The 15,619-nt window shown below is 32.6% G+C and overlaps 1 protein-coding gene across 1 annotated transcript in view; it reads left to right on the top strand.

Moving 5' to 3' along the window:
- Positions 1–14,555, top strand: part of LOC106681317 (ejaculatory bulb-specific protein 3) — a 28,259-nt gene extending 13,704 nt beyond the window's left edge. Inside the window, exon 2 of the mRNA XM_014421569.3 lies at positions 13,245–14,555. Within this exon, the coding sequence (XP_014277055.1) occupies positions 13,245–13,426 (182 nt within the window). The 3' untranslated portion in view covers positions 13,427–14,555. The remainder of the gene's footprint in view (positions 1–13,244) is intronic.
- Positions 14,556–15,619: the final 1,064 nt, after the last annotated feature.

The raw sequence follows: 15,619 nt of genomic DNA, 5'->3' as shown, positions 1-15,619 counted from the left end.
CAAGGTAGTATCTTAGGTCCCATTCTTTATACGGTTTATACAGCTGACATCCCAACCCACCCTAACACAGTGCTAACAACATACGCTGATGACACATGTATACTTTCTGTAAACAACGACCCAACTAATTCATCACAAACTCTACAGGCACTCATAACATCTATTGAAGAATGGTGTAAAAACTGGAGAATCAAAATAAATCCTGAAAAATCTATATTGTATTATATAAATATATAATACTGTATTGTATGAAATATTGTATTATTTTGTACAGTTGTAAATTACAATAAATGAATAATTTAAAAAAAAAAAAAAACTTTTGAGACTAGTCTTAAAGTCCGTAGGTGTAAATAACCTTTGCGTTATTTACACCTACGGACCTCCGACTATCTCAATTTACTTTCCAATTTTTCTGGTCACATATTGATTGACCGTGATTTTGATCCCATGTAAAATATTTGGATGCCGGTCTTCATTAGCCTAAGCTACAAAGACAAAAGACACTAGGTTAAATCAAATATAGACTTTTTTATTATTTTGTTTCTAAATCTGCCCCTACTTGGGAGTGGCTATGTCATGAATACATTATGATACAAATATTATTAACAGACTAAAATAATTTTGATACTTAACTCCTGAATATCATTATTAAACCAAATGATTTTTATATATAAACTATAGAATTGTAATTGATTAAAATTACAATAATTAAAAATTAATTTAGTTTTAACGGGACTTGAGCATTAGAACGGTGTTAAACATTGTATCAGGGTCGTTGATACTATCACTAACCCTGTTCACCTTCAAACGTTTGTCTGATAATTTGCATAAATGATAGTTATGTAAGCGAAGGTAATCATCAGCCTAAATTACCTACCTTTACTCAACAAAATTAACTTCATTTGATTTTTTTTTAATGAACTACTTAAATTATCAATCTGCAAAGAACAAAATTAATGTCATTAGTTTTCTTATACGATTAGCTCTTCAGTGTTTCAGTAGAATATTTGTTTTTTGTTTTTTTTACTTTCACTTACCTATATGCAGAATATATAGTATTAATTTGACTTGCCTATATATGAAATATAGTAAGGTGAAGTGTTGCAATCAGTTGCAATACTTTAAAACCCATTTAAAGCATCTTAATTTTGTTTCTATGAAATAATCAACCATTTCTCATTATAATTAGTAATAAAAAATGGATAAATATGTAATATAGAAGAATTTGATAACTAACTAAAAGAGAATACGGTCTTCACCCAACCACCTAAAACAGACTGGGCAACCGGAAATAGCTGAAAACGTCCGATCTCTTCTGATCTCAGTCCATAGTAAACGGCGTAGTGAACACTGAGGAATATCTTTTTCACACCACATGAAAGTTTTAATCCTTTCACTCATAGTGGGACAATACATCTCAGTGAACGCTTCGAAATATTTTTTGGGTAAAGTAACTGCGGGAAATGGGATTGCTTCCTTGTACCACTGGTACATCATCCCCCTACCACAAGGACACATTGGGAAGTCTTACCCTTACTACTGGAACAAAAGCCCATTTTTCGACCCCCCTCCCTCCAAAGAAGCCTCGTATTTTCCATTCATAAGGCTTCATTAAAATTTTCATCAATTTGTTTTCTTAATTTTTTCATGATTGGTAGTGAAAGGGTTAAATACAGATTTTCAAAGCAACAGAGAAATTAAAAAAAAAAGTAATAAGTACCTTTAATTAATTTTGTTTATTTAATTTTGTTAATTAACAAATCTCTCATTGTTAATAGTCACTAACAATCTATCAATATAAAAAATGAAATAGTTTAATAAATATTGTTTTTCTATGGTAGTTATTACAACAGCCAGATTTTACTTCTGAGTGTGGTGACCGGAAACTATTTGTAATGTCGAGGTTTATAAATCAACCCAGCAAGAACCAATCGATATGATGATATAGCTTCAAAAATGAAGATGGCTGTGTGCCTTCATAAAAGATCACACTAATATAACTGGAATGAAACCCTCATGGGCAGTGAACTTTTGAACGGCCGAGAGACCTGGAGGCGCCCATTGGAAAAGGAAGGACGAAAAGCAGGTCAGAAAAAGTCCAGAGTTAAAGAACTTGCAGACAGAGATGAATGGTATAACATCTGGATAGCTGTATGTCCCACCTACGGGATTTCAAAATTTAATCATAAACTAATCAGACGTCCTATAAAGAATTTTATAACGATTATCTTCATAAGTATAGCAGCTTTCATAATATTGCATTAATTTCTCTAATATTGATTTTTTAGTTTTTGGAAAATAATTGTTTATTTCGAAAAAAAATGTATCTCTGGAAATAATGAAGAGCAATGTTAGGGCACAAGTTAAAACTCTCTAAATAAATGAAGAGAAGCTCAAAATGATTATTATCTTTGTAACGATAGCAGTTTTTATGATAATTGCAAAAATAAATTAATAAATTGTTGATTTTTTCTTACTATAAAAACGTATAGTCTTTGAAGAACTAGTTCTAAGTAACTACTAAACGAAATCGCAGAAATAAATTGATAAAAATGTTGACTTTTTGTTATTTAAAAAAAAGAATAGTCTTTGAAGAACTTGTTCTAAGCAACTACTAAACAAAATCGCCAAAATAAATTGATAACATGTTGATTTTGTATTCTAATGATAATGGTCTAATAGTACCTGAGAAGAAGTTTTTCAACAACTAAAATCTAAACAAAAAAACAAAATCTAAATTCTTGGAATATATTTTTTGCAAATATCTTGGAAACTAGTGGTCTTACTAAGATGATTATTATGAACTACTTCATATGGTACATTGAAATTGCTTCAATTTGAGTACTAATAAACATATATACGTCTAATAGTTCCTGAGACAGTTTTTCAAAGACAATGCTATTTTTTTTTTCAAATAAAGAATAATCAACGTTTGTCTGTTAATTATGACCACCATCAAAAAAATTTCTATCCTGACAAGGTTAATCATTATAGGCTAATTTATAAGTTATTTAGGATGGTTCAATTTGAGCTCTTTATGTTTATTATTTCGGTATTCAGTTTTCCAATATCCAAAATGTTTGTCCACATTGTATAGGTCATCAAACTCGACCAAAAAAAAAAAAAAAAAAAAATGTAAAATTTACTTAAAAATATAAATCAAGTAATTTCACGCTGTTTAGCTTGATAAATCTGACAGTTTTGGAGTGCCTGACTGTATATCTATATTCAGTAGGGCCAGAGCCTTAAAATCCATCCTAAAATATATAATTTGAGTTAAATATAATGCAATTCAGGGTGACTTTTGCTGGCTAACGTTTTGTATAACTGATCTGGAGACAAATCGACAAATTCTTGTTTAACTCCCTTGACTCAACTAATGATTATATTATAGTGTCGATGTGGCTATGTTAGATCTGACTCCATTATGTTAGGAACTCTTGACCAGAAGGCCTTGACGGTGCGTGTTCAATTTGGGTAAGGTAGTTGGTTAGGAGGTTAATAGATATGATGAGACATACGGCTGCCAGCCGTAAGTTCTCTGAGGATGGTTACCTCGTCTTACAGGGTATTATTCCTGTAAGTATGAAGAGGAAAGGAAGCCTGGAGGCAGTCAGTGTTTATACTTTGTGTGGTAAGGACGCATTTAGCGGATCGAGCTCCAAAGGATTAAGTACTTGTGTCTACAAGCGATAAGTTTTCACTTTCATTTATTCATTTTATTTTATTTCTTTTTCTACAAAGTATATCTCTTTCTTTAGTTTTTCCTCTAAGTTGATATATATAATTTTCTATTGTTAATATTTTTTTTTTGTATTTTAATTATTAAATATAAAATCAGACGGTATGTCTGAGTCTCCCCCCTTAAAACTCCCTTAAAACGAAAGAAGGAAACTTTAAAACAAATAATACTAAAAGAAATGACATACAAGAAAAATGCATAAAATTTCTTATAATAAAAAGAGACGAAAAGGATGAAGAGGGAAATTCGTTAGATTTCAAAAAAATCTCACTGTTCTTTATTTATAAAAGCATAAATAATTGGATCGGGGAAGTAAAATTTGCCAAAAAATTAAAAGATGGAACCCTCCTAATCGAAGTTACAAATACACAATCGGAAAAACTATTAAAATGTGACACAATGTTAAATAAAGTTCCGATTAAAGTAGAGCCGCATAGTAAATTAAACCAGAGCCAAGGGATCATGTGGTGTCCCGATTTAAATTTTTGTGCGTTAGAGGAAATAAAAGAAGAATTAAAAGGACAAAATGTAGAAGATGTTAAAAGAATGACATATTTTAAAAATAACGAAAAACATAATAGCAATAATTACCTTCTAACGTTTAATAACCCCACTATTCCGCGCGAAATTAAAATAGGATTTTATAATATTACCATAAAACAATATATTAGAAGCCCAATTAGGTGTACTGTCTGTATGCGATTTGGACACACAAAAGCGACATGTAAAAGCAATCCACTTTGTCGTAACTGCGGCGAAAATAGACATGAAGGAATACAGTGCGAAAAACCTTTAAAATGTGTAAATTGTCCCGGTGAGCACGAGTCTTTTTCAAAAATTTGTCCAACTTTTATTAAGGGAAAAGAAATTAAGACTATACAGGAGACCGAAAAAATTACCTATGTAGCAGCTAAGAAAAAATATGAATTAATATGCCCATTACCCACACAAATAACTTTTTCTGATATAGTTAAAAATAAAAAAACTGTTAGTGTTAGCGTACAAACAGAAGAATAAGGCAAAAGTAATCTTATTATTAAGAAGTCATCAGAGGCCAGTCGACGCACTCCAACTGTGGTCTATGAACCCCCCAACATAACCCAACCTCCCCCCACTATTCCCTCCCCTCCTTTACCCATTATTCCCTCTTTCCCCTTTTCTTCTTCCATTACTCCCCCTTTACCCTCTCTTTCTTCCTCTGTTTCCGATATCCCATCAACTCTTTCTAAATAAGTCCGTGAAAAATCACGGTCTTCCACCCGAAAAAAGGACAAAAGAGAGGAGGCTGAACTTCCTCCAGATTTTCCGAAGTCTACTTCTTCGGAAATATCCACCACAAACGAAATCTCTGTTCCCCAAGATATAAAGATAAGTCACAAGGAGAATGGACGAAAGTTAAAGAAAGAAGAACAAGAAGTAAAGCGCGAATACAGAGCCAAGAAAAAATGGAACACGATTAATAAGTAAAGTAAAGTCGATATTTACTTTCACATTTTTCTATTTTAAAACTGATTACATATTTCTTGCAAAATTTCTATATAATTTTTATTATTATTATTTCATTTATTTATTTATTTTTTAATCTTTATTTGTCTAAAATATTCTGAACTAAACCTATTTTTAATAACCATCTACTTCATTAATTAAAAAAAAAAATTCTCTATTCAGGTAAAGTAACTTTTTTTGCTCTCTACTTTATTTTATTTTTATGTCATTATTACAATGGAACTGTAACGGATTAAAAACTCATTTTAATGATCTTAAGATTCTGATTAGAGATATAAGTCCATTTTGTATAGCCCTCCAGCAAACAAATCTCTCAAATCGTGACAAAAGAAATTTAAAAATTTTTAAAATATATAGGAAAGTTGGGGCATATACAAATCATGACCACCACGGGGTACTCCTTGCCGTAAACCAATCAGTTTATTCCGAACCGATCCAAATAAATACTCATCTCCAAGCTATAGCAGTTAAAATCCATATGAATTTCACCTTCTCAGTATGTAACCTATATCTGCCACAGGATCGTCAAATTGATGACCAACACCTAAAAGACATATTTAATGAATTACCACAACCTGTGCTCTTTTTAAGGGACATGAACGCCCATTCGCCACGGTGGGGTTCACAAAACCTTAATACGCGAGGTAAAATAATAGAAAAATTCATAGGCAATACTAATCTCCTGCTTAACACAGGGGAACATACTTTCTTTAGCTCTAGCTATGGGACTTATTCAGCAATTGATCTTACACTCGGTAGTCCAACATTGTATAATTCTATAGATTGGACAGTTCTTACTGATTTACACGGCAGTGACCATTTCCCACTTCATATAAAATTTATAACAATAAATCATATACATACCAAGCCGAAATGGGTGCTTAAAAGAGCAGATTGGACTCTTTTTACCTCCCTTGCCTCTCCACCAGAAATTGATCCATCTGATATGGACACAGATAGAGGTTGTAAAGCCCTTACTAACAACATTATAAAGGCTGCAAAGGCATCAATACCGATGACTTCGGGGTCCCCAAGAAGACTGCTTGTCCCTTGGTTTAATGATATGTGTAAGAAGGCTATTAAAGAACGTCGTAAGTCATATAAAAAATTCACCAAATGTATGACGTCGGAAAACTTTATTAAATATGGTATAAAAAGCACCGGGCTATATGTAGAAATATATTCAAACAAAGTAAGGCGGAGTCATGGAAAAAATACATTAGTTTCATAAACTCTTTTACCTCGTCAGCTGATGTGTGGAATAAAGTCCGCAAATTTACAAGAAATCCCTCCATTCCCTGTTACACCATATCGGTTAGCGGAAAACTGACAGATAACCCATCAATAATTGCAAATAAATTTGCCAAATATTTCTCCGAAATATATTATTCCACTAAAAATAATAATTATTACGAAGCAATTGGTTCCGAAAGGACAGATAATGAAGCGGTCGTACATTATAACTTCCCTTTTTCCCTATGGGAACTAAAACATATCTTAAATACCGTCAAAGGCACTACACCCAGACCTAATCAAATCCACTATGACATGATAAAAAAACTCCCAAATAACATGCTAAAGTGGCTGCTTGACTACTACAGTCATGTCTGGTTCACTGGGAAATTCCCAAATACCTGGTCGGAATCAATAATAATCCCAATTTAAGAAAAATGGAAAGGACAAGCGGATGACAGCCAGCTACCGACCCATATTCCTCACAAGCTGTGTCAGTAAAATAATGAAACGTATGGTCAATAAAAGATTAATGTGGATAATAAAGAGCAATAATTTTTTACAATCTTTTCAATCTGGAATCCACACTAGACCATCTGGTTACTTTGGAGTCTGAAACCCAATATTCATTTATTAACGCTCAACATTCAATCGCGATATTTTTCGATCTTAAAAAAGCATTTGACAGTATCAAACATAATATAATCCTCAAAAAATTATCAGCTGTCGGAATCAAAGGGCAAATGTACCAATACATAAAACAATTTCTTTCACATCGCCGCTTCAGAGTACAAATAGGATGCGAATTTTCCTATGAACGCGAACAGATTAGCGGAGTCCCGCAAGGATGTGTTCTCAGCCCAACTCTATTCTGCCTAGCAATTAACGATTTGGGACTTAACATGCCAAGGGGTGTTAAACCGCTGCTATTTGCGGACGATCTAGCCATTATTTGTCGATCACCAAATACAACTACTATCAAACATAAATTACAGGAAGCAATCAATAGAATCAATAACTGGTCACTTTCAATCGGTCTTGAGTTCTCACCTGAGAAAACCAAATGCCTCCATTTCAACCGAAAAAGGATAACCCCATCATATCCTGAACTCTATTTAGGTGAATCTTTGATACCCTACACAGATAACCACAGATTTCTGGGGTTGATATTTGATCGGAAGCTAAATTGGGAAGCGCACATTTCGACACTAAAATCCAATACAATAAAAAAACTAAATATATTACGCTTGCTTAGCGGCACCTCCTGGGGCTCTGACAGACACACATTGATAAAATTATACCGGACCCTAGTATGCTCGAAACTAGACTATGGATGTTTTATTTACGGCTCTGCCCGACACTGGATTCTCGCCAGACTGGATGTGCCAGACTGATACGTATCGCAACTGGCGCATTTCGAACAAGCCCCATACTTAGTCTGTGTTCTGAAGCTGGACTACCTCCTCTATTATTCAGAAGGAAAAAACTGGCGATAAACTACATTTCAAAATTATACCCTCAAACGGATCATCCTACACATAAATACATCTTCAAACCAAAATATTCAAGTTTTTTTAGAAACAAAATAAATTCAACACTCCCGTTGGCAGAAAGAACACATACTGCTATTGAATTCTTTAAAGAAATACCTCTTTCCATCCCGGAAGTCCTCAATCCTCCATGGATACACAGGCTACCAAATACAATGCTACAATTATCCTGATTGCCCAAAGGTAGTACATCACATACTGAATATAGAACTAGGTTCTCACGTCTCTGTCAAAATATTCCAGATCCTTTTTTGATATATACCGACGGATCAAAATCTAACGAATCTACAGCATCCTCTTTCATCACACAGAACTCAACCCATAAAATAAAACTACATAAATTATGCAGTGTATATACAGCTGAATTACATGCAATAGCCTCAGCACTCCACTTCTCCATTACAGTGACGCATTCTAACATTGTTATCATTACCGACTCTTTAAGCTCATTAAAAGCCATGAAGAACATTTACCCGAAACACTTGGCAATCATAAAAATACATAATTACACCAATATGCTAGAAAACTTGGGAAAAACTGTTTTCTTTATATGGGTGCCGGGTCACGTGGGGATCGCTGGAAATGAACTGGCGGACGTTGCAGCCAAACAAGCACTTGCCCTTCCGGGTCGGGGCGCGGCCATTCTGACACCCCAAGAAATACGTCTCCCGATGAAAAATGAAATATTAGCTAGTTGCCAAGCCATGTGGAATGAAAGCCCGCCAAGCAAATTAAAAACTGTTAAAAAAACGATTAAACCATGGACCACATCAAACCATTCCAATCGCAGGGAGGAGGTAGCTATAGCCAGATTGAGAATAGGCCATACGAATTAAACTCATGCATACCTGATCAATAAGCAACCACCGCCAAAATGTCAATACTGCAACAGTGTACTTACAGTCAGTCACATATTTGAAGAATGTCATTTCTATGACTTCATCACTTAACGTAGATTGGGAGTGGGACCGAGTTTTTCGGATGCCCTGAATGATGACCAAAAAAACATAGAAATGGTTTAAATTTTCTTAAAAAGGAATAATCTTTTGAATAAGATCTAAACCCAAAAGTCATATGTATTAAAAAAATCTAAAATAATTAATTATTCAAACTTATTTAGCAATTAAAGAATTTCAAATCTTGAAATAGAATTATAAAGTGAGAAACGTAGACGTTGATGACCTCACGGTTTTACGCCCGTACATAACAACAACAAGCCTGGAGGTAGCCAGCCGACGGATCCTACAAAAGGATAAAAGGTAGAGGAAAGAGGATGTGACCAATAGGGAAACTAGCGTGAAATAAGACCACTCATCTCTAAAAGAGGTTGGAGGAATATTCTGAATGTCTTGCTGTTCCAAAAAGGTACTGTTTGAGCATCATTGGTTGGGTATTGATTCTACTAATGATACAAAGGCCGGTGAGTGGTACCGCCTGTAAGAACTAACTTTTTTGTAATTTAGCATATTATTTTTTGGTAAACTTTATTTATTAAATCAACACATTTACAATTATAATACTAATTACATGCTTATATATATTTTTTTTTAGACACGAAACGGCCTTATAGACCACACGAATATCATTTCCCAACTTTCCCCACTCATTCACCTCCTTTCTTTTCATCCCACCTCTTCTTCATTCTTTCAGACTGCAATCTTCATTCTTCCTCGCTCCATACTCTCCCCCTTCTCACCTTTTTGGCACCTACAAGGACCTTTATCTTCCTTAATTTTTCCCTATACTCATCTATATTAAGGCAGTCTCGACTTGAGATTCCTAATTTCCCCGTTTCTTTCTTCATCTGCTTAATGTACCCCCCGCTCCCTTTATATCCACAAATTTTCCTAAAGATCTCCCTATTAATTCTGCTCGGATTCATCCTGACCATATGACCGTAGAAACACAGCCTACTTGACCTAATGTCCGTTTCCAGGTCATCCATTTCTCTGTATAATTCTCTGGTAGACCTCAGCCTATATCCCTCCAGTAACTTTACTGGCCCATAAATCCTCCCCAAGATCTTCCTCTCTATTCCCAAAAGTTTTACATGTTTATATATAAAATTATTTACATTTTACTGAATAAATTAACACAATAAATGGCTAGATAAAACATAGTCGGTGCTCCAAGGTGGAACGACCTGAAGATCTTCGTCTTGGCGGGAAGCGATAACAGTTTCGGCAGCTGTAATAGTTAGTCTAGACCCTCAGGTAGCGTGTCGCTACAATAGGTTAATTTAGGTCGTTTGGGTAAAATATACCTGTTGTCAGTTCTTGTGCTGTATTATTTATACAACGGAACAATCCGCATCTCCCCCCCCCCAAAAAAAAAAATAAAATAAACAATAATGAATTCCCGTTTTTTTAAATTCTATATCAGTGAGTTGATTAAAACGTTGAGTACATTTTTTAATTATTACCATTTGTCTCCAAATTAATACTAAACAAATAAACGTAACTGTTTGTCTCCATTACATTAGTTAAGTGAACGATAAAAGTCGACTTATTGCACCCAATTTACCTATCATTTGAGTTTGTAAACAGCAAAGGCAAAGGTCCGTTCGACCGCTCAGTAAACTTGAATTCGTTTAGACCTGGAACCGTTAATGATAACGATTATTACTACAGAACTGCAGCTGTTCCAAACTTCAACGATTCTAGCACATCCATAGAGATGGGTAGTTGATCGTTCAGATTTTGAATAGTTTTCATAATTAATTGTTCCAAATTTATCATAAAGATGATATAATTTGGAAGATAATCAATAGTCAACATAAAAAATATAAAACAATGAAATTTGTTTTTTCTATAATTCGACGTTAGGGTTGGAAACTAAGTCCTTTTGGTTTTTGATTTATTTTTTGCCTAACATCCTAATCCCCAATGCGGATCGCTATCTCAGTAAATGTCAACAAAAATTCCTCTTAATGATGAGATAGTAATATGTTCGCTATTACCATGTGAAGAATATGCAGTTTCGTCATAATTTGTTTTACTCTAGAAGAAAAACTAAGCGAGCTAGAAAAGTTCACAAACAATTTGAATACGGCAATTATTTGTAGAAGAATGTAATAATTGATTTTTTTCGGCTATAACATTCAATTTGCTCTATTGTCATCGTAAAAAGAAATAAAATGAAAATAAGCGTAATGAAAGGAAACGTAAATATCAGTAATGTAGGTTGTAGATGACAAAAATTCGTATAAATAGTTGACATAACCTATAAATTCGACTTTCGTTCTAGTTTTTTTATCAGTAACTTTTTAATTTGATTACTTAGCCATATAATGTATTCATAAATATTTATTTGTGATGTATCAAATCCAAAACAAACTGCTAAAGTTAATTAGCAAGATTTGAAATAATTAAAAGTCTCTGAAGCTATCAACTTGAACAGCCCTGATGAAGCTTTACAAAGTGGGGCGAAACGTCGGAAAATAAATAGTTTTAAACTATTTATGTTTCTCTTTTTGACCGCAACCCTGCCCATCTTCTTCATAATTTTACATTATACGGTCAATTATTTATGTATATCATAAGATTTGAAATAATATCTTTAAACTGAATCGATAGAATTTTAAAATATGCAGCCTTAAACAAACTGAAAACAGACGTATGGATGCATTTGTGCTCAAAAACTGACACTCAACGCAGATTCAGGTGAACTTGTACCAGCTAACCAAATAACCCATTCACACGTTTGAGCATGCGCGATTTTGCCATTGTTAAGCAAAAGTGTAGAGGCACCTTTAAAGACTTTTTCCAAAATTTTTAATTTTTGAATATTTCAAAAGTAGGTAAGTTCATACATATGTACTGTACCTTAAAACAGTTTTAAGTTAAGGTAGGGCCTGAATTCGCACGAAAACGAATCACTTTAGGGTGGCAGCTTATAACAGACAATATGGTCAACTGTAGGGCCTCAGTGTCTGTTCTCACTGTGTATAAGTGAGTGAACAACCATCCACTATTTCTGAGTAATGCATAGAAACTATTACGTCTATTTCTTTAAAAACAATACAGGTCGCATAATTGTTTTTTAAAAAATAGTATAATAGCTGCTCCCTTTCCTTTCGTTGTTTCGCCTTCCCTATCCCACAGTTGTTCATGGGGGCAGTCCTGATTTCTAAGATTAGTCAAGATTCATTAAAATTTTTTAAGTCGTTCTAAATTGCTCGTTAAAACCTCTGAACAAACGACCCGTTAAAATGTTTCTATTTGTAACGGAATAAAATGGCCTCGTGACCTTATATTGTAAAATGCTTTTATAGTTCTACCAATGGGTAGTTTCTCTACATGCTGTATCATATCATTATAATCTTACTTCAAATTTGCTTGTTGTATATTATATACAGTTGAAAATGTCAATAAATAAATAAAAAAAAATTGTAACGGAACAATTATGCTTTTTAGCATAAACTGCTAGAACCCGTTGATCCGCTCAGAATCCCTTCCCCACCCCACCCTACCCCTAGAGATAAGTTGATAAGATTTGATCATATTGAATTATAAAATGTATATTGTGTCTCATTTTTATCCTGCTTTTGGGATAAAGAAACCAGCATGAGCAAAAATGAGGCATTGTGTTTTCAGGTGCTTAAATCAATTATTTCAACCTGGAGTAGTTTTAAGAAACTTTGTGTAAAAAATAAACCTCAATTACAGGTGTTAGTGTCAACTTGTTTTAATATTTATTTAAAATCTTAATGGAAGTCAATGCACTCAGTAATTAATTGAATAGTTATTTGTAACGTTTCGGGTCAGGCTGTGGTAGAATTATTTATTCTGTTACATCAGCCATAATTCGACCCAGTTGTTGGGAGACCCTCCTGAGGCACACCCAGTCTACAAAGTGTGAATCCTTTAATAGGAGAGAAAACTTGGGAATTGAGCATGGCCCTGACAAAATCACCCCCTTACATTACCATAGGTCTAGAAACAGTACTTCTTTACTTACTGATGCACCCAAGAACCTTCATGGCTGGTAGTGGTACAGGTTCCTTTTTCAAAAACTGAGAAATGTTTAAGAAAAGTTTTTAGTTTTAATATTTTTTTTTTAATGATAAAAATTATCAAGAAAAAAGTAATTTTTATTTAATTTTTTTGAAATCTGGATTGGGGGAAACTATCTGGTTTGACCCAGGATGTCTAATTTATACATCTAATCTGATTTTATAGTAATAAATATTTAATCATTTTTTTTCTTTTCAGAAGTTCTTCCAGAGGCAATTCAAACGGAATGTGCTAAATGTACAGATTCTCAAAAACGAATGGCTGGAAAAGCATTGTCTTACATACTCCAAAACAAAAGAAACTACTGGAATGAATTAATAGGAAAATATGACCCTAAAGGAGAATTCAGGAAGAAATATGAATATGAAGAAGATAAATAATTTTACCTGACTGATAAAAGTTATTTCAGAAAAAATAGAAATGAGTTTTTACAATAGTTTTTAAACATGAATAATTACAATCGTTAGTTAACAACTTTTATGTATATGAACATTGGATACACATCCGAAATGTTCCTGTATTACTTTTTTTTGTTATCAAATATTCTGCCACATTTAAGGGCAGTAAGTAACAGTAATCTAAGATATTCTGTATATAACATGAATGTGTTATGTTATTCATACAAAATTAATTAATTAAAATTTAGTATAATTATATAGGATCAATAGATTGATCTTGATTTCTCACACAGCCCGAATATAATTGAAAGTAAGCTTAAGCATTTATGTATTTTAAACAAATAATAAATCTTAATCTGAAATTTATATTTTATTAAATATAAATACAATAGATTTAATTGTATTTTATGTTGTAGGAGACCTGTATTGTTTTATTGAATAAGTACTTAAAATTTGTTTAGAGATAATGTAAGTGCTATGATCTTTTCTTTTTCTTTTTTTTCTTTGATAGTTTAGTTTATTCTTATTAAAATGTAAACATCTTTTTAAACTATTTACTACCTGTACTTGTGCATTTATTGGATCTGTTGGATGAAATATATTGTCAAATGAATTGATAAATTGACAAAATAAAGAAAATTTAAATGTTAAATTTGAAATAAATTATAAACAAAGCAATAATTATGTAATATAATAACATTCAGCCTGGAGAACTCTGAAATATGTTCACTTTTGGAAAGAAATCAGGAAATCAAGAGATCCTAACACTTTTCAGCACTATCTGCAGCTGCAATGGTGCTGGAAACCAAGTCAGGATGGTATAACCACAAGCACTCAAGGGTTGAATAGAGAAGGTGGAAATTATGAGAACTTCAAAGGATTTTTTGGAAGCATTATGAGGGTGAATATTACTAGATCGAGATTTTGCTTAAGGATTAGAATGTTGAGTTAGGTAAATAAAATACATACAGTATGCTAATATTTAGTTATCCCCACTGTTCACATATGTTTCGGAATTATTAGTTTAATCTAGAAAACATGTCAGGTCCTGGCATCTTCTGTAAGCTTCCCCTGTCTATGTTAGAGCTTCATTATAAAATTCCCAGATCTCTATATTCGTTTTTATTCTCCAGAACTCTTTTTCCTTTGCTCAAAACCATTCTCTCAAAGATAAGGAGATCATTTTCATTGTTCCTTGATACGGTTGAGATCTATGACGCCTTTGTTAATTAATAAAGTATTATCTTACTAAGATAATAAAATAATGTCTCAGTGTGCCTCATAGTAAGTCTAGTGCAGCAGGCCAAAGCAATATATTTTTGTATATACAACACTTTCTGCAAATGTGTTATTTAGAGAGTTCACTAAAGCTCCCATTTGTTATTAAGATATTCTTAATTCTTTTCTCATTCATTATTTAGCTCATTAATTGAGATTAATTATTCTTATATAAAAATATTAATGATGGGTGATGTGAAACAAATTTATTAATGATTTATTGATTAATTATTTATATTTTCACTTACGATTAGAATAATACCATAGCAATGGCCATCTCTGGTGATAATTGTGAATATTTTTCAATTTTCTTTATCATTTCTTAAATCTATTCTGAGCATTAAAATTATATATTTTTTTAATTTTCAGTTTGTAATTTTCCATAGAATTCATACAAACTTGGAGTTCTCAAAATATCAACCATAAAATAAAAGAATTAGACAGTATTCAGTTAGTTTTTATACTAATATTTTGAACATCGCTGAGACATAAAATAAAAAAATAATTGACATAAAAAATCATTGAGGCAGAATCTAGATTCTTATTTAGTAATAGTTGAATATGTTCAATCCTGTTAAAGTCTTAAGAACTTTTTAGTGATGATAAAAAAAAAAAAAAAATTCATCTATTTAATTTTTGCTTGTTCCTTTACTCATATTGAACATTACTCTAATGGGGTTTTTGATTCACCATTCTTCAAAATGCATATGACATAAATAAAACAGAATAAGCTATTCCGTTTTTAAACTAATCCAATTTTGTCCTTAACAAAAGTAATTTTATTCATTTACATATATTATTAACTACTATTTAAAATTAATATTTTTTTCCTTCTTCTCATGAAAGTTTACTTTTCTGTAACTTTACACTGGTTGATTTGTATTATATAATTGTGTT

Source organism: Halyomorpha halys, unplaced genomic scaffold, assembly GCF_000696795.3.
Source record: "Halyomorpha halys isolate HHAL.00 unplaced genomic scaffold, Hhal_1.1 Scaffold326.1, whole genome shotgun sequence".
Taxonomy (NCBI): domain Eukaryota; kingdom Metazoa; phylum Arthropoda; class Insecta; order Hemiptera; family Pentatomidae; genus Halyomorpha; species Halyomorpha halys.
The sequence above is the reverse complement of the archived record's forward strand: the minus strand, read 5'-3'. Positions and strand labels throughout refer to the sequence as shown.